This window comes from Anabrus simplex, chromosome 1, assembly GCF_040414725.1.
Source record: "Anabrus simplex isolate iqAnaSimp1 chromosome 1, ASM4041472v1, whole genome shotgun sequence".
NCBI classification, from domain to species: Eukaryota; Metazoa; Arthropoda; class Insecta; order Orthoptera; family Tettigoniidae; genus Anabrus; species Anabrus simplex.
In genome coordinates, this window is record NC_090265.1 from 318,474,149 (window position 1) to 318,501,013 (window position 26,865).

The 26,865-nt window shown below is 40.2% G+C and overlaps 1 protein-coding gene across 1 annotated transcript in view; it reads right to left on the bottom strand.

Annotated features, from left to right (window-relative positions):
* Positions 1 to 1,924: 1,924 nt before the first annotated feature.
* Positions 1,925 to 26,865, bottom strand: part of LOC136856743 (fatty acyl-CoA reductase 1) — a 193,810-nt gene continuing 168,869 nt past the window's right edge. Inside the window, exons 8-9 of the mRNA XM_067134825.2 lie at positions 25,985 to 26,239; positions 1,925 to 2,984 (exon numbers count right to left, since the gene is read on the bottom strand). Of these exons, the coding sequence (XP_066990926.2) occupies positions 2,852 to 2,984; positions 25,985 to 26,239 (388 nt within the window). The 3' untranslated portion in view covers positions 1,925 to 2,851. The remainder of the gene's footprint in view (positions 2,985 to 25,984; positions 26,240 to 26,865) is intronic.

The window sequence follows — 26,865 nt, forward strand, 5'->3', positions numbered from 1 at the left end:
TGTTACACCTACTGCAGAAAACCATACTGCAGCTATTGTTCATTAAAAAAAGGACAACTGACAAGATAAAATTAATTGTTGCTCTTACAGTTGCATTAGTTTGTTTACTTTGTTTCTCAAATCCAACGGGTAAGCCCGGCTTAGCCTGCATACTCACAATGCACGCTACTGATACAGACTACTATGATATCTTATCTGTAATGCACAAAGTATCTCTAGGTGTAAAATAGGGAAAGTGAGAACTGTTTGCAGTTGAATAAAGGTAGAAAATCCCCAGGACAAGGAAATTAGACTTAAGAACATGGATATGATTAGCAAAAAGTTCCAAAGAATAGAGTAGTAGGTTCAGGATATAGAAAGAGAAGGGCTTTTTCATCTTTTGTAGTAACAGCAAGAGAATGCCTAGCAACAACGGTGTGTAAACATAGTAAAAAGGAAGGCATATTGGAAATGGCTCCAAACAAGAACTGATGCAGATAGATGCAGATGTAGACAGGGTACCGGTATTGAAGGTAGACAAAAGAAACAGAGTGAAACAAATAATTGTAGAATCCAAGAAGAAGTCTTGGGAAGAATTTCGTGATAACCTGGATAGACTAAATGAAGCAGCAGGGGAAACCTTTCTAGACAGTAATAAAGAATCTTAGAAAGGGAGCGAAAAAGGAAATGAATAGTGTTTTGGGTAAATCAGGTGAACTTAGAGTAGATTCCAGGGAATCACTGGACAAGTGAAAGGGATGTTTTGAAAATCTTTTTAACATAAAAGTAATCTTTCTGTTGACGTTGCAAACAACCGAGGTCGTGGGAAGGAGGACAGTAATGTTGATGAAATTATGCTTGAACCACCATAAAAGGAAATCTTTCTGTTGACATTGCGAAGAACTGAGCTCATGGGAAGGAAGACAGCGGTGTTAGTGAAATTATACTTGAAGTGAAAAGGATTGGAAAATAAACTCCATTGTCATAGAGCAGCAGGAATAGATGAAATGATGACATACCTATAGTGTGAAGGCAGGAGAAAAAAATGGCTTCCTAGAATAATAAGATTTGCATGGAATGTTAGTAAGGTACCTTCTGATTGGATGAAAGCAGTAAATGCACCTATCTATAAGCAAGGAAACAGGAAGGATTGCAACAACTATCGAGGTATTTCATTGATCAGTATACCAGGCAAGGTGTTCGCTGGCATTGTTGAAGGGAGGGTGCGATCAGTGGTTGAGAGTAAGTTGGATGAAAACCAGTGCACAAGGTAACTGAAAAATGCTATGAGACAGTTAGGTTTATGTTACGTAGATGTAGAGAAGCCACATAGGAGATTACGGAGGAAAAAGTAGCTGTACTGGGGGATTATGGGACTAAGGGTAGATAATTAAAAGCAGTCAAAGGCATATATTTTGACAATTCGACTATGGTATAGTGAGAATTACTGTTAGAATGAGTTTCTTAAAAATTAAATTTTAGGTGCCTTCCCCTAAACTACAATTTTATCCCAGGGTGAATAAAATTGTTTATAGCTTAGAATGTAGTTTCTTATTTCTCGACTCTACCAATTTTCATTAAATTCTGTTAACCCATTTTCCCGTGGCTCCGCGTTGATATGGACTTAGCAACAAAAATACAATTCATGAATATCTGTGTTTTCGTAGCCGGTACGGTAACAATGTATGACATAAATGATCAGAAATTTAATTCTATATAACTTTAGTTCTATAGTATTTATTGATAGGACCACTAATAAAATAAATATTTGACAATTCAATTTTAGGCCTTCACTTAAACTACCATTTCACTCACCGTGAATAAAAGTATTTATAGCCTAGATTGTACTGGCTCATCCCCCGACTTCACATACCGATTTTCATTAAATTCTCTTCAGCCATTTTCTTGTGATGCATGTACATACATACAGACAGACAGACAGAAATTACAGAAAAGTAAAAAGTGCATTTCTTTGTTACTGTGGACATGATCGATACAGAAATACCATTCTTTTCAAATTCTGAGCAATGTACAGACAAAACTCTTATTTTATATATATAGATAGATTGAAAAAGAAATAATTAAAATAAAATGACATGTTTCTTTCTTGAAAGAACATCATCAGATTCTATCAAATCACACTCAAAAAGGAATATATTTCATAATGTTTAGAAATATTTTTGAGTATGATTCTATAATGAATGTGCTCTTCTTTCAAGAACATAACATGTCATTTTATTTTAATTAAGTTGTTTCTTTTTCAGGTATAATTCTGTTGCCATTTGATTTTTCCAGGTAGTTTATAAATTCATTTATTCAAAATTGGTTTCAGCAGATAATAACAGTTATAAATTAACTGAGTCAAAAGGGATGGCTTCAGATATCACAAACCCTTTAGATTAGTTGGCATAATCCAATAATGTCAGCCCATTTGAGCATCCTCCAGATTCACTCACTGTGATGTGTCAGATGCATCCATGACCCTTCCTGGAGCTTCAGTTGGCTGTGGTTCACAAGTAGCATCCTAAATCCAAGTACTGCTGGACAATCTTGTTGTCTGCATGGTAGGCTGTTGTACTGTACTTATTGTTGCAAATGACCAATTACGTACTACCTTGGTTCTTTACGACTAACATACCGGTATGTAACTTGTTTTTCTGAGATGACTCTTTTGGGCAAATTGTTTATGAATATCTTTGAATATGCTATTGGCTACTATTCATGTCTTTGGAAATGCACTTATTCATGCTGTTCATGCTTTTGGAATGCACTAACTTACATTAAGCCTAATTTTCTCATATAGCTGTAAAAATATCTTCATTTACTCAAATAATTATTTTCACAAAATATTTACTGGTTCTTGATTTTATAGTCACAGTATTAATACAGTTTGAAGGACATGGATCAGCACTGACAGAAGTTTGTGAGGAAGAGAGTAAGTGTAGCTTGCCCATAGTGCCACCCACACTGCTGTAGAGCTCAGGAAACAGTACAGTAGATACAAACTGAAAGGACAAAAGAATGAAATTAAATTAGGCTGTTGTTTTCACATAGTACCACCCACACTGCTGTAGAGCTCAGGAAACAGTAGACAGTAGATACCAACTGAAAGGACAAAAGTGAAAAACCACTGAAGGGAGTAAAATGTCGAATTTTCATTTTTGATACCTATGTATTGCTTAGACTGTCATCTACTCACTGCGTGAATTTAAAAGCCCTCTTTCAATAATCACTGCTGAAACATGAGGTTTATTTAATACTGAGAAAAGGGACCACTTTTTACATCGTAAGCAAGGGTCCACACACTTACTCGCTCGCGCTCATAGCTACGCGAGCATAAGATAAGATGACTCAGATATCTTATGATAAATAAACCCTAGCTGGGCACGTTCAATAAAGGTAATAGGTTTCATAAACATCCTCTCTGCTCCAAACATTTCCAATACCGATGCAGTCTTCTTAATGAGATACCACATGAGGAGAGTTATGACAGGAAAGAACAGCAGTTGTAAAATTTCATTTTTGCCAGTGGGACACAAGAAATTTCAACCTGATTTGTATTTTGGTTGTTTCAAGAGAGCATTCCGGAAAAATGAAAGTGAAGTTATTGAAGATGTAATTAATGTCGCCTGGAAAAGTGGTCAGGTTTCTAGTTCTATTATTCCTGTCGCTGTGGGCACAGAATCCAGAAATGTAACAATTCCTACTTATGACTGGCAAAACAAGTTCTGTGCTGGAGTGAAAACATTCTACAAATAACCCAGATACATCACTTTGTGTATATGAAAGAGCACCCTGGTGTAGTGTTGACAAAGAAATCCATAGTTTCTGACGAAGTACCCTACACCATCCTTCCAGAAGTTCCGCCTGACTTTAGTGACCTTCCGCAAGTCATCAAACCTCAAGGACTTAGCAGCGATAGACAGATGTATCTCTATGAAAAAATTAGACCCTTCGTATCAGAAGATAAGAAAGATGTACTATGTCCTGCTGTAACATCTTTCCCTGCTCCAGCAACACCACCACCAACCACCTCAAGTGAAAATCTTAAGGAGCCAGCTTCTGTTTCTCCTCCTCTGCCAATAATTACACCATCATCATCTTCTTCAAAAAGTGTAACGCCTAAAAATACAAGCAAGGCTCAGAAAAAAGCCCAACTCTGAGAAAATTCTCCCCAAAGAAGAGGTCTCGTCCAACCTGCAGCTACTGTGGAGAGGCAGGACATAGGGACCAGACGCTCAAAGGGCATATAATATGCCCAAAACCCAGGCTTCAGCATGAATAACTGATATCCCTGTCTTATGCTGGATGTGATTAACGGTCATTAAGGTATGTGATAAGTTTTGTGAAGTGCAGTAGTGTTGCAATTAGTTGTCTTCAGTGACCTTCTGCAAGTCATAAAACCTCAGAGACTTAGCATCGATAGATAGATCTCCACGAAAAAATTAGACTTCAAATAATATCTGTTGGTAATTTTTGTTAAAAAAAAAATTCTATGTCAGAATACCGGTGAACATGAAAATGTAAACGCCAGCATAACTTCCAAATAGTTTAGTAGTCATTTGTGTCACAAAGTAACCAAATGTTTAAACAGCTCTACTAAAAAGTTATGAAATCTTATGTTGTAACATTACATGCTAATTTAAGGCCTTAATTTCTTTCGGAGGCATTCAATTCAATTATATGATATTAGCTACATATTAAGGAACATGACAGTACCTTTATCTCAATACCCAACATGTTGTCCCTTTTCATATGCACACACACATTTAGCAACAAAAATATTATACTTGACTTGTGCAAATGTGCCCTAATTCCTGTTTAACAGACTTAATATGGAACATTTCTCTACAACATCGCATCGTTGGTTTCTCAGTTGGAGCTGATTTTGACAACTTTAATGTTTGGTGGTATATTACCTTTTGCTGATACATTCTTGAATTCTTCTTTGCACAATGTCCACAAGCTCATCAAGCCATTCTTGGAATAGATTATTTTAACCGTGATGGTCAAGGCAGCTAGCACAGGTGCAAGGACATGTTTGTTTGGTTCAGACAAGTGTAATTTTCTTTTAATTTCAATAAATTTGATACGGTACCAACTGAAACTGAAGAACTTGACGATTAAAAGTGGCTTGCATGGTCGGATGAGATTAAGAGGAGAAATTCCGATTTATGTGAAAGGTCTTTATTTTATTTCTTTTTGCTAGTGGCTTTACATTGCACCTACACAGATATTTTTGTTAAAAACATTGACGCCGAGCACTATACCCTTTCCCCCCGACTTTTATACTGTAAATAAGATTATGGTCCTTCATACATTCATTCACAAAATAATATCAATTTAAGTCTCACCGGCATCTCACACCGATGTTTTTCACACATCATTCCAAGCTACAAGAAGTCAACTAAGAAAAAACGGAGGATTCAACCTGCATCATATTCCCAGTAATACATTTACCTACAAATAACTGCCATCATTGTTGCCATTCAAATACACTGTTTACTCAATGACACCCATTGAGTCTCCGTCCACGCTGACCAGTTCACCGTACCAAACCCGGTGCTTCAACCAGACAACTTTCTGTTTGATGCCTATAGAACCTCATTTGGCTATGGAATATTTTCCCTGCCCCTGTAATTATTAACTAAGATTAAACCACTCTGCATATTTCTGATATGTCAATGCTACGATCATCTTCCAACGATTAAAGCAACGGGACGCACTTGGTAATATATTTTTTTATATCCTTGCTCACCAAGCTGCTCTCTTGTAATATAAACTGTAAATTCTCAGCTATTCAATTAGATAATGTAAATTTACTATAGTTACCAACCATTGGCAGTAATTTTTATTAAAAACATTGACGCTGAGCACTATACCCTTTCCCCCCGACTTTTATACTGTAAATAATTCTATAAACTTTATAATTTCCTATGAGTGCATCAATTATTCTTCAGAGCACCACTGCTGAACTCTGCTATAATTACCCAGTAATTTTAAGCATTGGTGCCGACTTCTTATTCTTTAAACTTATATTGTTTAACCATCACCATTGTACAAGAATTTCTCATACTTAATTTTCCCATTGTAATGTGTATTAATTTGTGCATGTTAAATACTAATCTGATACCTGATTTTTGCCTTGAGGAGGTAATTTGACTGATGATGCCCTCAATAAAGGGCGAAACATGTCTCAAGTGGAATTAATAATAAATTCCTAAATGTAAAATTTATATGTATTGAATAGGTGACAAAATAAACCATTTAGCATCCTACATACAGATAGGTATTACGGCGATGATGGGATAGGAAAGGCCTAGGAAGGGGCCTTAATTAAGGAACAACCTGGAACACCATTTGCCTGGTGTGAACACGGGAAACCACAGAAAACCATCTTCAGGGCTGCCGATAGTAGGGTTCAAACCAACTATCTCCCGGGTGCAAGCTCCTAACCTCATGGCCAACTCGCCCTGTGGAAAAGTATTTCATAGAAATTGAAGCCATTCTTGGTCAAGTTTGTCCCATTCATCACTGACAATTCTGTGTAAGTCTTGCACAATATGTGTTCAGTCCGGATGTCCAAATGCAACTCATTTCAATTTATCTCAAACAAGATCAAAGGGGGTTTATATCTGGGCAGCATGTAGAATAATCCATTTGGATAATAACAGCACAACTGCATTTTGAATGTACAAGTTATCTGCTGGCGATATGGTCCCAGTATTGGTTGGAGAATGTTATCTTAGTACTTCAAAGCATTTAGGGTGCCTTGAACAACTACAGAAGGAAGTATGATAACCCCCTTGTATTCCAACCCCAGACTATCAGTGAGCCACCACTTTGTTGCACATGTTAGACACAGTAATGATATGCAGTTTCACCTAGTTCCCTCTAAACATATTGCATGTGATTATCTGGGTTCAAAAATATGCTTCATACACTATATAGTCAAAAGTCTCCAGGCACTCTTCTGAACACACATCTCGCTATTGATCTGAGGATATATACAGTAAGTGTAAGTACACAGTTCAAAAGAAAAAACATTAGGGGAACATGCTTTGTAACATCTGATATGTGAACGTTAATTTGGTAGATGGGGTTCCAATGGTCGTACAGCATACCTTGAGATCTTAGCTACTCAGGGTATGTCAAATCAAAGTGATACTCCATCTCTAGGTGTAGCCGTGCATTAAACTGTCAGGTGACCCCTCAGAACAAAGTGAATAGCAGTGCATCTGTGTGTCTTCGTGAGGTACACAGACTACTGCGGTCATCTGAGCATGTTGTACCTCAACCATCACATCCCATGAAACATCTTTATGAGGTTCAAGTCTCAAGGGCCGTCACTTTGATCCAGGAAGGATAGACTTTTCATTGTGTTGCTGTCGATCTCAATGTCTCTCTGTCAGTTATTCACCGCTTGTGGAATTGCTACAATGAGACAGGCCAGTTCACAAGGACGTTTGGACAAGGTCATGGATACATGACTACCCCACAGAATGACCGATGTCTGACCATCTGTGCGTTGCGGCGTTATTCGGCAACTGCCAGAGAACTGCAACAAGATCTCAGGAGGGTCACTGGAGTCACAGTGTCTGACCAGACAGAAAGGAACAGGTAAAGAGAAGTGTCCTTACGACCCAGACGTCCTGTTTGACTGCCCCATTTAACGCAGCAATGCCGCACAGCTCGCCTTCTGTTTGCTCGTACCCCCGTCAACTGGCAACTTCACCAATGCAGACCTGCGTTGTTCACAGACTAATCCAGATTTCCCCTGACACAGCGTGATGGATGTCAGCGTGTATGGCGATGCCGTGGTGAGCAGTACATGCCTAATGTTGTCCAGGAAGGCGACCAATTCGGACAAGGTTCTGTGATGGTGTGGAGTGGCATCAGTATTGATGGCCCTACGGCTCTTGTTGTCGCCCATGGTAATCTTACCACTGTGGGGTACATCAATTAGATACTGCTACAGCATGTGTTGGTTGCTGCATACAGTGTTGGCCCTGAATTCGTACTCATGCACGACAATGCCAGGGCTCATGTAGTGCGCATCACCGGAGCTGTCTTGTGAGAAATGGACATTGAAGAGTGAGTCCTGACCTTAATCCCATCGAGCATGTGTGAGATAGGCTTGACAGAAGTGTTCGTGGGTGTCCTGTTCCACCACAGAATTTCCAAGACCTCGAACAGGCTCTCATTGAAGTATGGGACCCGATACCGTGACGTGACCTCTGTCAACTTACATGGAGCATTATAAAATGTTAAACAATTAATTTATTGCAACCACCTATTCAATACTAGTAAAGTTTCTAGGACTATATTACTGTCATTATATTAAATTTAGGTATGGTACGCATTTCGCCTGTCATAGCAAGCATCATCAGCCATGATTCCTAACTCCAAGTCAGAGCTCTTGAGTGGCTGCTATACTAGGATTATTCATAAATCGTATTTTTATATAACAATTTGCACTGAAGTACAAGAACGTTAAGGTCATAATTTGGAGTGAATAAGCCGTTCATGTCTTTTTTTTTAGCCTATAAGGAGACTAACCTGTAAGAACTATTCTTAAAAACTATACTTACAATTATTTACACTGATGTATATAACATATGGTACAATCTGGAAATGAACTGGCCGATCTTGTCTTCAAGTTCCAATGGGATGTCCTACTCATGTCCACGTCGAATGGAGATTGAACCGGGAGGTACACCTCTACGCCGCACATTTAAATCTTGCACCTAATAGAACTCCTCTACAGGAGAAACAGTGAACTTGAAACTAGACCTACTTAAACTTTTACTCAGAAGATGTCACTACACTAATTTGATGTAATTTTGTTATTGTGAAGTTTCCAGTACTGTGTGAATTTCTACTTGTTTGATTTGCCCTTCATCAAGAAGTTTGGACTTTCTTCAACAGAAGTCACTACAAAAACTATGATCATGCACCCTGGTGCGAAGTGCATGAACTTTGATTTAAAGAAGTTTTGTATTCATAAGTTTTTTTCTATCTAATTAATGTTCCTTATTTTCGGGTTGGCAATATTTATCTTTTCTTTCCGCCAGTTTTGAATTTAGCCAATCACGAATTTCTGTAATTAATTTTCCACCTATCACAGGCTTCTCCCTCGATTTTGAGTGTAACTTTTAAACTCGCCAATAAAGTGAGAGGGCGTGGCTGGTTTATTCATGAAAGGTCTCAAACTTTCCCCTAGGGTTTATAAACTGTGGATTTTCACGTTTCTTGGCCAATTGATCATATCTTAGTGTGTGTGTCAAGCAGGAGGCGGGAGGCACCTCTTTCATCAGGCAGCAGTTCTTCAGCAAGGTAATGGCCAATTAACATCTTTATTTATTGCTAGCTCCGCAGTTTAACCCGAGGGAGAGGTCCGAAACTTTAACAATGTAACCTATTTTTCTGAAAATGTAACTTCTGCCGGCTTATGTAATTACTTCATAAAAACTTTAACTGTAAATCGGGGATAGAGAGTGATGTACCCTCTCGAGCTTCCCTTCATCTTGGTTTGAGGTGACTATGTTTATTGCTGTTTTTCATTCTGTAATGTGGTAAATTACTTTCTTATACGAGTCACCTCCATAGTTTGGGAATAGCCCCTGTTTCATCGGCCTAGTGCCCCTTAGGTTTTAAGAATTCATATCTAGGAGTGCAAGTACACGCCTCCATTCAATTTGTGTTTTGGGCCATTTACTTAACCTGTTCTTTTCCGCTACGGCCCAATAGGTTGGGTACTACATACCCCTGTTTCAAATTTGTGAGTTGTGCCTTGATGGCAAGTGATTGTAATTTTCTGATATTGCCTTGAATAGGCTTGGAAAATGGAGGGCACGTTAGCTCTTTTTGAAGTGTTGTAAAAGTGCCTCTAGGAGGCTTGATATTGTAAATTATGGAGCTAGTGCTCCATTGTATTAGGGGATTTCTGCCCTTGGGTAAAATTGTGCTCTTTTGTAAATTTGAGCTGAGTGCTCAAGAATTGTGAAGGGAGGGGCTGGAAGCCCTGATTACTAAACAGTCACTAGATTTTGGATTTTCTTGCTTTGTCTAAACTTTGTCATGGTACCTGATATGTCATTGTTATCTCACTAAGTGAGAATTTGTTAACCTGTTGCTTTTCGAAAATATAACCGTCCATTTTAGTTTAAATTCTTTCTTGACATAGTAGTTTGACCCATTCACCCCGGCATCTTCTTTCACCTCTGCGTTCCACGGGTAACCCCGTAACAGAGATAATACAAAATATCCAAAATATCAACAATCATAATGCCTATACTGTGATGGCTATTGTAGTCTATTGGAATCATAACATTTAAACATTTCTCTTCACATTTGTAGGAGATCAAACACGTTCAGCTTGTACAGTTTTTTGGGATGGCCCAAATATTCTATAGATTAACATTACTTTCTCGAAGAATGAGAATCAGTATTAACACGTTGAGTGCTGAGCCGATTGTAGCACACTATTCCACTGGTGCCAGGTATGTTTTTGAATTGCATTCCGCTGGTGCCAAAGCAATTGTACGCGTTGTAGCCTGTTTATATAATCTTGGGATGTATTTATATGATGTACTAAGTAAATTTTATCTCACCATAACATGGTCATGTGTGACGCCATATGGTGTGGTAGCAGAATGTGGTTGAATGGGTATCAATTAAGCCCCTTTTGACGCCTAAACTTCGGATTCGATTTATACTCTAACAATTTTCTCAGTCGCTGGAATTTTCTCTTTTCCAATTTGTAAACTTCTGTCATCATGTCCGGCCCTCACGAAGTCCTCCATCCCGGCTACTTGCGCAAGTAGGAATTTATTTACGAATTACTTATTAGGAATGTTCAATCTGGAGGCACGGTTGGGGCAGATACCACCAAGCTCAAAGAGTTATTGGAATTACCTATTAGTTTCCCCACTTTGGGATAGAAGGAAATTGATGAGGCTCTCTCCACTATCACTGATAACACCACTGAGCTAGCATCTGTAGTTAGTTTTTTGAAGTAAGTGATCCATCTCCCAATCAACTTAAAAGAGTGCAGGTAAGATTGTTCCACTTTTATAACAGGGTGAGCGATCTATTGTTAAAGTTAAAAGAAGTTAAGGGTAAGGAGGCAAGTAATCTTGTTGAACACCTTTCTAAAATGTCCAGTAAAGTTAGTCAATTGTTAACTGGGACAGCTAATCCCAAAACCGGCCAAGTCACTGTTGTAAACATAGCTAATGAGGAGGATTCTTCCAAGGGGGAAGAAGGTAGAAAATCTGTGGCAACTCAACAAACTTCTGCCCCATTAGGAAATGAACCTGAGCATCGTACATCCATTCCACAATTCTTTGTAAATAATGCTGTCTCTGAAGCTTCTACACCCCCTAGGCCGTTACCTACTATGTCACCCGGGTTCAGTAGCTTGCCTCACCCTTTGGCTATGTTACTTAGGTGAATTTCTAAGTTTTCTATTAATTCCACTAACGATGTAATTTCATTTTTAAGGTTTTTAGTTGAATTTCAAGATCACACTCTAGTGTTTTCTCTTTCCCCTTCTCAAATTCTTCAAATTATTTACCCTTACTCCATAGGTGTCCTCTCGGACAAGATAGTCGGAGCAATAGCTGAACAATCGTCTATAGAAGACTTCCACGCCCATCTGCTAGCTAATTTCATTCTGGCTGGAGCCATGTCTTCCCTAATTCAAAGGTATTATTACAGAGTACAGCGTCTGTATGAAAATCTCGCTGACTTCATCCAGGACATTAAGTTTTATACAAGGGTATTTGCTCTTCATTTCCCAGAGGATCAAACTGTTCATACCATTGTGGAAGACATTTCCCCACCCTACAGGTCATACTTGTGTTTTGCATCACGTTCTCAAACTTTTGCTGAATTAGAGGCTATGGCGGTCTCAGCCAACACCTTACGAGTCGCTAAGGAGCCCCCTCCGTCCTCGAGTAATTTTCGGACTCAACCTCGCCGAACCATCACCACCCGCAAATGTTATGCTTGTGAGTCGGCAGATCATCTCTGTAATAAGTGCCCTTTGATTAAATCCAATGGGACAAAGAATGGAGCAGGGTCATCACAAGGATGTTTCAAGTGTGGCTCATTTAATCACCTCACCAAGAACTGCCCTAATGCCAATAGCACCCCCTCCTGTTCAACTTCTGGTGCAACCTCCATCAACTCAAATAATAGGAAATGACTAGTATCTCCGGCTGAGTCAGTATGTTCATCTTTTCAAGGCTCAGCCCCTATTAAACCATCTGAAAGCTCAGGCTCAGAACAAGGTAGAAGTTCTTCTAACTCCGCACTTGAATGCCCCAAAGAATGCCTTAGGATTGCGGCGGAGACCCACGCACTTGTACCTTTTCTCAAAATTGAGTTGAATAAGGAACCGATTACTGCTCTATTAGACTCTGGGAGTGTTTGTTCTATTATTTTGGCAGACTGGTATTCAAAATTAAAGTCTGTTTGTAAATTTTCTGACTATTGTTCGTCTTCGGTTCAGTGTGTTTCGGCTAACTTCTCTCCCTTAGAGATTTTAGGGTTTATTTTTGCCAAAATTCGTATTTCTAAATTTACTTGGAAAGTTAAACTGTTTGTGGCTAAGAACTTGTCTTACCCGGTAATATTGGGAGCGGATTTCATGTCTCCTACGGGTCTAGTGCTCGACCTTCAGAGCAAGTCGGGCACTTTCAAATTTGCTAGTACTTGTAAAATTCCCTTGCTTAAATGTAATTCTGCATCATGTTCATCTGTTTCGCCTACCCAGGATGAGATGTTGTTAGACATTAGACATCTACCTGAGGAGCAGGTAGATAGCATTCGCCAATTGTGTCTGTCATTTCCGGATGTGTTCTCCGATACTCTTAGTGTTACTGACCTTATTGAATATAAGATTGAGGTTACGGATACGATCCCCATTAGGTTTCCATTTTATAGACTATCTCGTCCTAAAATGAAGGCTCTTAAGGAGATCATCGATCAAATGCTAAAGGATGGTATTATTGGACCCTCTAAGTCGGCGTATTCATTGCCTATTTTCCTGGTTCCGAAACCCCAAGGTGGCTTCAGGCCTGTGATTGACTATAGATCTTTAAATTGGAAGGTGGTGTTACAATCTGTGCCTCTTCCCGACCTACACTCTTGTTTTTCATGTTTTCGGAAAGCTAAGTTCTTCACCGTCTTAGACCTTAATCAGGCGTATAATCAGATCCCTCTGGCCGAGGAATCAAAACATCTAACAGCTTTTGCCATGGATTGGAACTTGTATGAGTACAACTGCATGCCTTTCGTGCTCTCCACGGGGGCAGCTGTGCTCATCAGACTGCTAGATAGGGTCTTCTCTGACATCAAGTTTGAATACTTATACCATTATCTTGATGATGTCGTATTTCCTGAGACCTTTGAAGAACACCTTGTTCATCTGAAAGAGGTCCTTAATCGCCTTCGTAAGGCAGGGTTAACTGTGACGTTATCTAAGGTAGCTTTTGCTAAGCCTTCCATGTCATTTCTAGGCCATATTGTGTCGCCCGATGGGGTTTCTATTGATCATTCTAGAACACAGGCCATCCATGATTTCAAACCTCCTAAGGACATCAAAGGCATTACCAGGTTCATCGGAATAGTGAATTTTTTCAGGAAATTTATTCCCAACTTCACTAACAGAGCGGCGCCATTGAACTTACTACGTAGGAAAGGCATCAAATTTGAGTGGGGGCCGTCTGAACAAGCCGCTTTTGAAGATCTGAAATTAGCCCTTTGCAACGCCCCCGTCCTTGCTATGCCTGATTTCTTGAAGAAATTCATCGTTCAGACTGACGCCTCATCGTCGGCGGTAGCTGCTGTGCTTCTTCAAGAAACTGAACTCGGAAGGCGACCCATCGCCTATGCGTCTAGGACACTATCGGCTCAAGAAGCCAAGTATTCCATCTATGAACTTGAGGGTTTGGCAGTCTTATTTGCATTAGAGAAGTTCTGCCTCTATCTGGAACATGTCAAGTTCGACCTAGAAACTGATAACCAAGCCTTAAGTTGGGTCTTAGCTAGGCCGCATCGTACGGGTCATATAGCCCGATGGGCCATCAGGATTTCTGCCTTCCAGTTTGACGTTAGGCATATAAGAGGATCTGAAAATGTTGTTGCGGATGGACTAAGCCGCATGTTCGCTCATGATGCAGAGACCTCCGAATTGGAAGATAGTTCTTCTCTTCCCACGCCCATACCTTCGGGCATTAATGCCATTCTCACTGATGCCCCCATGTTATTTAGAGATATTGAAAAATATCAACGTGAAGATCCTCTGCTGGCTCCTATTATTGAAACCCTTTCTTCTGGGGAACATGTCGTCCCTTATGTGTTGAGGAATGGGGTTTTATGTTGCCCGTCGAGGCATGATCAAAAGATGAAATTTGTGGTTCCAGCTGTTATTGTACCTATGATCTTCAAGTACTACCATGAGACCTCATTAGGGGGGCATTTAGGAATCTTCAAAACTCGAGAAAAAATCCGAGAGATGTTTATCTGGAAAGGTATGGACGGTGAAATTCGAGAATTAGTAAAAGCTTGTAAATCTTGTTTGCTCAGTAAACCTACCTTGTCCACTAAGCTCGGTCTATTATCTTCTCATCAAGCGTCGTGCCCATGGAACGCCTCTATATTGACTATGTAGGACCCTTCCCCCAATCAAAGGGGAATGCCAACAAATTCATTCTTGTGTGTGTAGATGGTTTCACAAGATTTTTCTGGTTATTTCCGACTAAGCTGGCTACTGCTCAGTCCACCATTTCTTGTTTAAATTCCATCTTCGCTTCTTTTGGTCCATGTCAATATTTAGTTTCTGATAATGCTAAAGCCTTTACCTCCATTCTCTTCCGTAAATTCTGTTTTGATCTGTCCATCTCTCATGTAACTACTTCGGCGTATTATCCTCAACCATCTCTGGCTGAGCGGGTCAATCGTAATCTGAGATTGGCGCTTATCGCATTTCATCATGAAGATCATTCCAGGTGGGATATGTCCCTGCATTGGTTAGCCTTTGCCTTGAATTCGGCAGTTCACGGGTCTCATAAGTTCACTCCTGCTTCTCTGATTTTCAAATTTGTGCTTAAGACGCCGCTCTCTAACCTTTGGTCACTTAATGATATTCTACCAGAGACAATAGATCCCGATAATATTAGAGATCTACGGAAGAAGGCTAAGGTCAATTTTAAAGTTTCTCATGAAAAGGTTAGGGAAAGATATGATCGTGGATGGAGGCCCACCAATTTAAAAGTAGGAGACCAAGTCATGGTAAGAAGCTTTGTTTCTGCGGGCAAGCTTGCCCCCAGATTTCATGGGCCGTGCATCATCTTGGACTTCCTGACTCCGGTTACATTATTAGTAAGCAATCCAGTCACAGAGAGGATTTTTAGGGTCCACATCTCCCAGGTGAAACCTGTGTAACGTCATTGTTAACTTAGCCATCAACGTTTAGCAGCAGTTTGAAGGTTATATTTTTTGGGAGGCCTTCTGCCCCAAATTATTTTATTTTGTAATATATATATATATATATATATATATATAACTATTTGTACGATCTTTCCCTCTGGTTTTTCTGCTGTCCATTCCTGAGTGGCCATTACCAAGCCCCCGCCTCCTGCATATCCACACCATTGGCAAAAGCCTTCCATGCCGCACGCCCCTCAGCATCACCAATAAAGATCGTACCCTCTATTCTCAAGTCACCAACAACACTTTTCTGTCACCGAGATCTTACTGTTTCAGTGCCCCCGCAACCGTTCGTCGCCGTACCACCACTGAGGGGGGTACGGGCCCACACCACTCCCATGATGTCTACCTGTGTACGGTGCGCCGAAGTCCATCTCCTGGCAAAGGCTGAAGTGCTGCGCCCCTACTGCCAACTCATCTGGGGACTGTAGATACACTTCTGATCTGCGGCGTCCTTCACCACGACTACACCTCTCATAGTAGCGGGAGAGGTCTATCTGAGGGTACGTGAGGGGTCCGGGTGACCTCAACTGGATATCGGCAGCGGCGGCAGTGCTTGTTGTCAAAATTATCAACATGTATTTCACGTTCTACGGCAACAAAGACACTCTAAAGCTGGAGTTAATCTACCTTCCACCTGTCTACTACAAAAAAATCTCAGAAAAATTTTCTTCAAAGTGAAATTATTTTTCAAAATTTCTCTGTGTCACCCCTAGGAAGGACATTCGGGGGGGAGGTCTGTACCGGGAGGTACACCTCTACGCCGCACATTTAAATCTTGCACCTAATAGAACTCCTCTACAGGAGAAACAGTGAACTTGAAACTAGACCTACTTAAACTTTTACTCAGAAGATGTCACTACACTAATTTGATGTAATTTTGTTACTGTGAAGTTTCCAGTCCTGTGTGAATTACTACTTGTTTTGTTTGCCCTTCATCAAGAAGTTTGGACTTTCTTCAACAGATGTCACTATAAAAACTATGATCATGCACCCTGGTGCGAAGTAGATGAACTTTGATTTAAAGAAGTTTTGTATTCATAAGTTTTTTTTTATCTAATTAATGTTCCTTATTTTCGGGTTGGCAATATGTATCTTTTCTTTCCGCCAGTTTTGAATTTAGCCAATCACGAATTTCTGTAATTAATTTTCCGCCTATCACAGGCTTCTCCCTCGATTTTGAGTGTAACTTTTAAACTCACCAATAAAGTGAGAGGGCGTGGCTGGTTTATTCATGAAAGGTCTCAAACTTTCCCCGAGGGTTTATAAACTGCGGATTTTCACGTTTCTTGGCCAATTGATCGTCATCTAACTTAGTGTGTGTGTCAAGCAGGAGGCGGGAGGCACCTCTTTCATCAGGCAGCAGTTCTTCAGCAAGGTAATGGCCAATTAACATCTTTATTTATTGCTAGCTCCGCAGTTTAACCCGAGGAAGAGGTCCGAAACTTTAACAATGTAACCTATTTTTCTGAAAATGTAACTTCTGCCGGCTTATGTAATTACTTCATAAAAACTTTAACTGTAAATCGGGGATAGAGAGTGATGTACCCTTTCGAGCTTCCCTTCATCTTGGTTTGAGGTGACTATGTTTATTGCTGTTTTTCATTCTGTAATGTGGTAAATTACTTTCTTATACAAGTCACCTCCATAGTTTGGGAATAGCCCCTGTTTCATCGGCCTAGTGCCCCTTAGGTTTTAAGAATTCATATCTAGGAGTGCAAGTACACGCCTCCATTCAATTTGTGTTTTGGGCCATTTACTTAACCTGTTCTTTTCCGCTACGGCCCAATAGGTTGGGTACTACATACCCCTGTTTCAAATTTGTGAGTTGTGCCTTGATGGCAAGTGATTGTAATTTTCTGATATTGCCTTGAATAGGCTTGGAAAATGGAGGGCACGTTAGCTCTTTTTGAAGTGTTGTAAAAGTGCCTCTAGGAGGCTTGATATTGTAAATTATGGAGCTAGTGCTCCATTGTATTAGGGGATTTCTGCCCTTGGGTAAAATTGTGCTCTTTTGTAAATTTGAGCTGAGTGCTCAAGAATTGTGAAGGGAGGGGCTGAAGCCCTGGTTACTAAACAGTCACTAAATTTTGGATTTTCTTGCTTTGTCTAAACTTTGTCATGGTACCTGATATGTCATTGTTATCTCACTAAGTGAGAATTTGTTAACCTGTTGCTTTTCGAAAATATAACCTTCCATTTTAGTTTAAATTCTTTCTTGACATAGTAGTTTGACCCATTCACCCCGGCATCTTCTTTCACCTCTGCGTTCCACGGGTAACCCCGTAACAGAGATAATACAAAATATCCAAAATATCAACAATCATAATGCCTATACTGTGATGGCTATTGTAGTCTATTGGAATCATAACATTTAAACATTTCTCTTCACATTTGTAGGAGATCAAACACGTTCAGCTTGTACAGTTTTTTGGGATGGCCCAAATATTCTATAGATTAACATTACTTTCTCGAAGAATGAGAATCAGTATTACCACGTTGAGTGCTGAGCCGATAGTAGCACACTATTCCACTGGTGCCAGGCATGTTTTTGAATTGCATTCCGCTGGTGCCAAAGCAATTGTACGCGTTGTAGCCTGTTTATATAATCTTGGGATGTATTTATATGATGTACTAAGTAAATTTTATCTCACCATACCATGGTCATGTGTGACACCATATGGTGTCATCAATTTTTAGGAAAGATAAAATATAGCGTGACGCTATATGGTGTCACAGAATTTTTTGTCATGGAATGTGCAATACGAATTTCAAATACGGGATATTTACTTGCTAATTCAAATTAACGCAATATTTATGAAAACCTAGTAAAATGCAAAACAAGTACTTATATTACAATACATATTGTTGTGAACAGTTTTCTGATAACTCTAAACAATGAAAATATTGGTCTCGGCACGCCCGAGTTCTTGTTACTCGTTGTAATTTTTCAAACCTTATTGGCATCGTTGTTCAAACATCGTCCTTTGTACACTTGTTTCATGTGCTATTTTCATATTTACATTTTGCACATCTGATCGGAAAGTTAAGGGGAACGCACTAACTATACGCTACCTGGCTGCGAGCGCAGCTCGACGCAGCCCGGTTGGTTCACGTCCGCTGCTTCGCTCCTCCCTACCTCTCCGCCACACCACGATACTCCCGCGGCACTTCTAATTTTACGACTATTTATTTGTTCAATTTTGGCGTTTAAACTTGCGCTGGGTACATGCAGTTTTCACTTTAGCATTCTACTGCCTCCCACGAATATTCCTACCAAATTTCAACCGAATCCGAGTGTAACACATGTATGTTTCCCTCGTAAGATTATTACCAATATCTTCCATTTTTTATATTTTTGCACAACTATATGAACGGAGTGATAATACGTACGTAAACGAGGAATAAACAATGCCTGGCACGCTTTCACCTGTGACAATGATCACTGGCCAGTCAGTGGCTTCGGAAGAATACTGTGGCACCACATAGTGGCATAGAGTAAAAATACATAGCTGGAATAGACCCTGAAGTTCGCCCTTCACGTAGTACCAATTTTACGCGCATAGATGTCACAGCTGATTATGTATGGTGCATCGCCTGAAACTCAACTGTGCCGCCATATGGTGTCACGCCAACTTTGATTTCAAGAACGATGTGCCGCCATATGGCGTCACGCCATCTCAAATTTGAAGACCACCATGACGCCATATGGCGGCACGTGGCACCCAACGTGTTAAAATGGAGTGCCAGTTGGATGGCAAGAATGCTGGTAGAGAGCTTGATCGAATATCATTAAATAACGGATTATTTCATCTCCGTATAAACATGCTGTATGTTGTTTATGTTGTGAAGTTTTTTTGAAGTTATTCCGTGTAAGCCTGGAGAGGAGTTCAACTGGATTCTGGATCTAAGTGTGCGGCTAGTGAGTGTGTTGAAATCATTTAGACGTTAGGAGGAAGTCCGGTTGTGTTGCTTGTGTGAGGTGGTGACAGGTGTGACAGGTGTGACAGGTGTGACAGGCGAAACATGTACCATTAGTATTGAACAGGTAGTTTCAATAAATTAATTGTTTAACATTTAATCATTTAATTTCAGTACATTCAATATGAAAATAATCACTTATATGGAGCATGCCACGTAGGTGCCAAGCTGTGATAAATGCTCATGGAGGACATACACCATACTGAAGCTCTCCATCTGTGATAAAAATCCACCCTGGAGGACTGTTAATACTTCGTTTTCACCCCTATTTGGACATTTCCGTTTGTGTTCTGAAAATGAACGTGAATCCATCAATGTTCTTTTGTATACTTCAACAGTAAAGAATAAAGGTTTAGTTGGTAATAATACTGGGTGTGCGGTATTGTTTTGTGGAGCATGGCAAACGTTCAAAAATATGTTCCCCTAATTTTTTTATCTGTGTACAATCTGTCAACATCATAGATGTAGCCATTGATGCTTTCACGGCACGTACTTATAGACATGATACAGGCTTTTAGGCTTACGCCGTGTCAAGAAAATAAGGTGAAATTCTTTACGTTCATTCTCATTGTTTGAGAAGCCTTTCTCACGGACAGTCGAGCTTTTCTTCTGATGATACAGAGCAAAGTTCTCTGCAAAACATAAAGAATTTCACCTCATTTTCTTGACACGTCATAAACCCCAAAGCCTCTATCATGTCTATATCATAGATGTATTTTCTGTCAGAGTGAGTCAGCATAGAGAATTGAGTGAGTTCGAACAGGGCATGATTGTAGGGACCCACAGGGTTGGGCATTCCATCAGAGAGATTTCATGGGAGTTACATGTGCCTAGATCCATTGTTAGAGATGCTATTATGAAGTGGAAATGTCAGGGAAGCACTGACTCCTCATCACTGCGGTAGGCCTAAGAAATTAACCAATAGGGAGCACCAAACTCTAAAGCATACTGTTTGAACCAGTTGTCAGGCATCCTTGTCAGCTATTGCAAATCAGTTCCGTTGCAGTTCAGGAGCAGAGGTCAGTGAGAGAACAATCCATCAAAAGGTGATAGGACTCAGTTTGCAGGGTTGCGCTGTTGCCTGGAGGCCACTGATCACATGTATGAATGTACGACATCACTTAGAGTGGTACAAACAATGCCGTCATTGGTTTATGGGCAAATACAAGGAGGTTTTATAGAATGATAAGTCAAGTTATATGCTGTGGCATTCAGATGGGCATGTGTGGTCCTGGCAGAGGGCTGGTGAACAGTATTTACCTGAACGCATTGTGACGAGAGTGAAATTCGGTGGAGGTGTTTCAATGGTCTGGGACTGTTTTTCCTGGTTTGAGTACAGACTATCATTTCTGGTCAATGGCACAATGAATGCAGGAAACAGTTTAGACAGTATCACACTTCCCACATATGGCAACAGTTTGGAATTGGACCTTATCTGTATCAGCATTATAGTGCTGCTGTCCACAAAGCAAGGGCTGCTGTATTGTGGTTTGAAGAAAATATCTTTGCTTCTTGCCCACATATGAAATTAAACATATTGCTAGCCCATTAAAAACAGAAATACATTTATTGTATTTTCACAGTTTACCAGTAAAAAAAGAAAACAACCATGCACCTCAGCATTAACTTGTCAATTCACAGAGGTTTACAGACTAAGCACTGACTGACATAAGATTCTGTAATGAAGATTATGTATGTATGTACAAGGCGTGTTTTTTAAGTAAGGGCTGTTTGAAAATAACTACACAACGAAAGATGATTTTCAAACATCACATTTATTTGCAGATTCTATATACTTTACTCTATTGTTCAACATAGCCGCCAAGTTTATTTAAACACTCATCATACCTTACATCTAAGTTTTGAATACCCTCTTCATAGCAACTTGCCGTCTGCTCTGATTAGCAAGAGTTCACGGCTGTTTTCACATTGTTTTCATCATTGTAGTGGTTGCTGTTGAGGTGATGTTTGAGGTGGCAGAACAGATGGTAATCGCTCGGCGCAAGGTCAAGGCTATAGGGTGGGTAGTCTAAAACTTCCCAGACAAAAATGTCCAATAAACTTCAGGTCTGAGCTGCAGTGTGAGGCCTTGCATTGTCGTGGAGAAGGACAAATTCCTTTGTCAGCATGCTGCATCATTTGTTTTGTATCACTCTGTGTAGCTTTCTCAAGGTTTGGCAGTAGGCTTCCACATTGATAGTGGTTCCTTGTTGCATGAAGTTGACCAACAAAACACCATGCCTATCCCAAAACATGGACGCAATGATCTTGCGCTGGGACAGTGTCTGTTTGGCCTTCACCTTTACAGGCAAATGCGTGTGCCCCCATTCCATGCTCTGTTACTTCAATTCGGATGTGATACGCGAAACCCATTTTTTGTCTCCTGTTAGGATCTGACTCAACATGTCATCACCTTCTTCGGCATAATGAGTCAAAAAGCATTGAATACTCAAATCTTTTGTTTTCGTGGTCCTCTGTTAGGAGTTTAGGAACCAAACAGGAGCACAGTTTCCTAAAGTTTAGGATTTCAGAAACAATTTTGTGAAGCACTGACCTAGACACGTCAGGAAAGGCGTTTGAGAGAGCTGTTATTGTGAAGCGTCTGTCCTCGTGAATCTTCACTTCAAGTGAAGCCACCAAATCATCTGTGATCAGAGATGGGTGACCGGAGCGGGCCTCATCACGGACGTTGTCACAGCCATCTTTGAAGTCTGACACCCACTTACTCACTTTGCCTTCACTCATAGCATTATCACCATACACTTTGCAAATCTGTCAGTAAATGTCTGCAGCAGACAGGTTCCTTGCCAACAAAAACCGTATCACTCACCGAACCTCGCATGGGGCGGGTGAGTCGATAATATTGAACATTTGAGCATGCACTCGTAGCGACGCATGCAAACTACAAGTGTCTACAACAAAACAGCCCTTAAACATGCCTCATATAAGGCATTTTCAAAATGTTTCCATTTGAGCGCATAGCTGCAGCGAATGTGCAATGTAGCACGACTCCAATGCGGGTTCAGTATATAAGCACGGACATATAGGCAAAGGGATTAGCGTGGCAGTCGTGTCATGCCAAGATGCATGCGTTAAATGTGGCCATATGAACTATGGTGGTGTTATTACCAAATGAATCTAAGCAGGACCAACATGCTGTTATTTTGCTCTTGGCTGCCAAAGAACAAACACCGGCGGACATCTATCGGAAAATGAAGACTGTGTATGGGGCAGCATGACTATTACCAAGCTCGATAGCTGCAGTCCCTTAAGTGCGGCCAGTATCCAGTATTCGAGAGATAGTGGGTTCGAACCCCACTGTTCCTGAAGATGGTTTTCCATGGTTTCCCATTTTCACACCAGGCAGATGCTGGGACTGTACCTTAATTAAGGCCATGGCCACTTCCTTTCCACTCCTAGCTCTTTCCTATCCCATCGTTGCCATAAGACCTATCTGTGTCGGTGTGACTTAAAGCCAATTGTAAAAAGCACGTCTGCTGAAAACCACCTTTGTGCAGCAGTGCACCAAGTTCCATGCAGGTTGCGTTTCATCACAAGATGCCAGTCGATCTGGGAGGCCAGCTTCATCCATTACAGACAACAACAAGCGGGCGGTGGATGAGCTGATCCCCGCCGGAAGAGGAAGTGCAGCAGGCGGTTTCGGACTTCTTCACGCAGCAGGACATGGCGTTTTACCACACAGGGACCTTCACCATAGTGTGTCGGTGGGATGAATACCTTAATTCTTACAGCAATTTTGCCTGATTGGCATCCCGATTCAGGACTGTACGACTTTCGAATGGAAACTTTTTGATCACCCCTTGTATGTATTATCATTCAGCCTCTTAGGACATTGATAAACACTTGTCAGCTTTTTTTGGATTTCCATTACTCCTCCATCTTGATGGAGAATGCAGTTCTTTGCTCTTTTGACCACTTTGCACCAGGTGGTCGGTCATCTTGTCACTCTTTCTTAAAGTGCACCTGCTGTACGTCTTGAACTTAACTTCTTTCAGTTGAACAGAATGGATGAGAGCCCACTGCCTTGACAAACACCAGTCTTAATCTCAAAGAATCTGGACATTTTCCTCATGTGAATAGGTGTTGGTCAGAGTTTGTTTGATGATGGAATGAGTCTTGTCCACACCCATCTCCTTGAGGATACCAAGAAGACTGAATTGGTTGAGACATAGGCCTTCTTGAAATTAATGAAAGTTATTACAGTACAAGTGGTTTGGCACAAAGAGATCTGATGATAGTGAAAAGATCTGTTCGCTTCAGGAGCTGGTCTTATGGAAGCTGGCTGGATATTCACCAATCTATGGATCAACAACAACAATGTAATTTGAAGTACATTTGACCGGACTTTATAGGCAATCTAATGAAATTATATGCCTCTGTAGTTATTTACATGAGCTTTATGGCCTTCTTTATGCAGAGGATAAGAAATGATTGCCACTGCTTACGATCAGTTTCTTCAATTTCGGCAACAAAATTGGATTACAAGTAACTATTCTCATTTTGGTTCTGTACTGAAGTTGACATATATCACAAATATTTGTGATATAAACAAAATTAGGACCAGCCATTTTCAGAAGTTCGGTAACTATTAAATCTCTTTTTTTAATGTTATTTACTTTATGTCTCACTAACTACTTTTACGGTTTTCAGAGACGCTGAGGTGCCATAATTAAGTCCCGCAGGAGTTCTTTAACGTGTCAGTAAATCTACCGACATGAGTGTGGCGTATTTGAGCACTTTCAAATACCACCGGACTGAGCCAAGATCGAACCTGCCAAGTTGGGGTCAGGAGGCCAGCGCTTCAACGGTCCGAGCCACTCAGCCCAGCATGAAATCCTTGCCTGGTGTCTTGTTATTGGTGAGAGATGCAATGATTTGGATGCTTTCTTTTCAATCAGGAGTTAGAGAAACCGGTGAAATGAAGGATGGACCAGAAATTGTAATCTTTGATGCTATAGGAGGGCAGTTAATTAAGGAATCAAAATATTGACCTAAATTTTCATAATTGTATGATTACTCAAAATAAGATTGCTGTTCTCATCCTTGAATAATAAATAATAATGTTTTGGGGTTTATGTCTCGCTAACTATGATGATTTTCAGAGATGCCAAGGTGCCAGAATTTTGTCCCCCATGAGTTATTTTACGTGCCAGTAAATCTAGCGACATGAGGCTGATGTATTTGAGCACCTTCAAATAGCACCAGGCTGAGCCAGGATTGAACCTGCCAATTCGGGGTCAAAAGACCAGCGCCTCAACTGTCTGAGCCATTCAGCCCAGCAGGATTAATAGATTTCAGATCAACAAACTCAAGATAAATCAAAATGCCATTCATGATTACCGGTACCATAAAAAGTGTTCGCCTTCTTAGCATAATGGTTAGTGTTATTACCTGCCGTCCTCGGGGGCCCGGGTTCGATTTCCAGTACTGCCAGAAATTTAAGAATGGCAGGAGGGCTAGTATGTGGTTGAAATGGTACATGCAACTCACCTCCATTGGGGGTGTGCCTGGAAAAAGCTGCACCACCTCGGGATGAGGACATGAGTTTACCTTTTTACCAGAAAAAGTTTCAGTCTCTAGAATCACACATGTGGGAAGATGTTTCCAAGAAATTATTCTTCTTGTATTATTATTATTATAAAAGCCATACAATTATTATTATTATTATTATTATCATTATTATTATTATTATTATTATTATTATTATTATTATTATTATTATTATTATTATTATTATTATTATTATTATTATTATTATTAAATGAGTTACCTGCCAAGAATGTATAGTAGAACATACCGGTATTGTCATACCTCAAAAGTTATCACCCGAACAGTTTAAACATTTATCCCACTGGATGATGAAATGGACAGTCCCATTCTTAAAAAGGCTGGCAATCTGCTGACAGAACCATATCTGTACCCATTCACACACATCATCTTCCGATGCTAACCGACGTCCATGAATGTCTTTCTTTAGCTCAAGCATGGGCCCATGTACAGTGCTATGATGACACAATGCAGAAACTGAGGCAAGCCATAAAGTCAAAATGCCTGGGCATGCTATTGGACAGCACGGTCCTTCTTTGTAACACTGCCAACTCTGTAAGGAATATGCTTCAGAGATTTGGGTTGAAAACTCTTCAATAACCTCTCTACAGCCTAGATTTCTTCACATGTGATATTGATTTCTTTGGAGAGCTGAAAAAAGACACTTGTGGACATCGATTTGCGTCGGACAATGGCATGCGTAATTGGTGGTTCCATTGACGAGCTTTGTCAAGAATGGAACTGACCATCTTATCACCAAGTGGCATGAATGTCTTAGCAGTTCTGGCGATAACTTTTGAGGTATGAAATACACTTCTATACTCTTTGGCAGGTGACCCGTTTTCATTTGACTGCCCCTTATACAATCTCAGAAAAGTCCAAGGCTGAATCAGTACTACCTTCCATCATGAGTACGTTTATATGAAGAAAAATATATTATTTAATAACATTTACGTACCAGTCATATATCATCTTGGCCGTCTCCTCAGTAACATTTTCATGAAGAAGATATTGGCGAGTTGCCTTAATAGCTGGACTGTAATACAAGAACAAGTCTGTGTCTTCAAAGCAGTACTGGAAGTTCCTTATATCACAGTCAAGGATGTCTTTTTGTAATTTCAAGAAGCGTTTGTTGTGGAAGCTCCAAGCATTATTTGAAAAATAACTCAAAACATGCGTGGCTAGGAGAAGTTTTCGTTGCACTTTAACAAACCTGGAAAGAAAGTACTTTTAAGTTCTGTGCATAAATTAATTTATAACAAGTTATTCTCAGTGAAACACACAATTCCTTATGGTTGATGATACAGAAAAGCATGCTGAATATGATAATCTGCAGAGGGAAACTGATCCCCTCATCAAGAAGTTCAATCTCTTGTAGTGATATTGAACTGTGTCATATCACGGTCTAATTGAATTGGTTTAACACTGTGAAACATTTTGAATTTAGTGCTAAGAAACAAGCTTAGGAACGCTGGGTGACTGTGTGTATAAATGTGTCGAACCCGTAGCAAGCAGAGTGAAAGGAAAAAATAGATGTGAAAGACTACCATATGTCAAAATCTGGAGACCATATCAGGACCACTTTTCTGGTGTTGTAAGTTGATATATATGATCACAATTCAGTTTTAGGTTTGGGTTACTACAGATGTGTCTGTCCTCTTTGATGCTGCTTAATGGGCTTCGTGACACTGAGATCTGCGAGCACCTGATGTTTGGCAGGTGCATTATATTAAGGATGCCCTCATCACCACCCTAAGGATAGAAGCAGCAAATATGACATTAACTTTGATATCAACTGGGCCATGTGGAAAGACAGGATTATGGTATTTGTGTAATGTG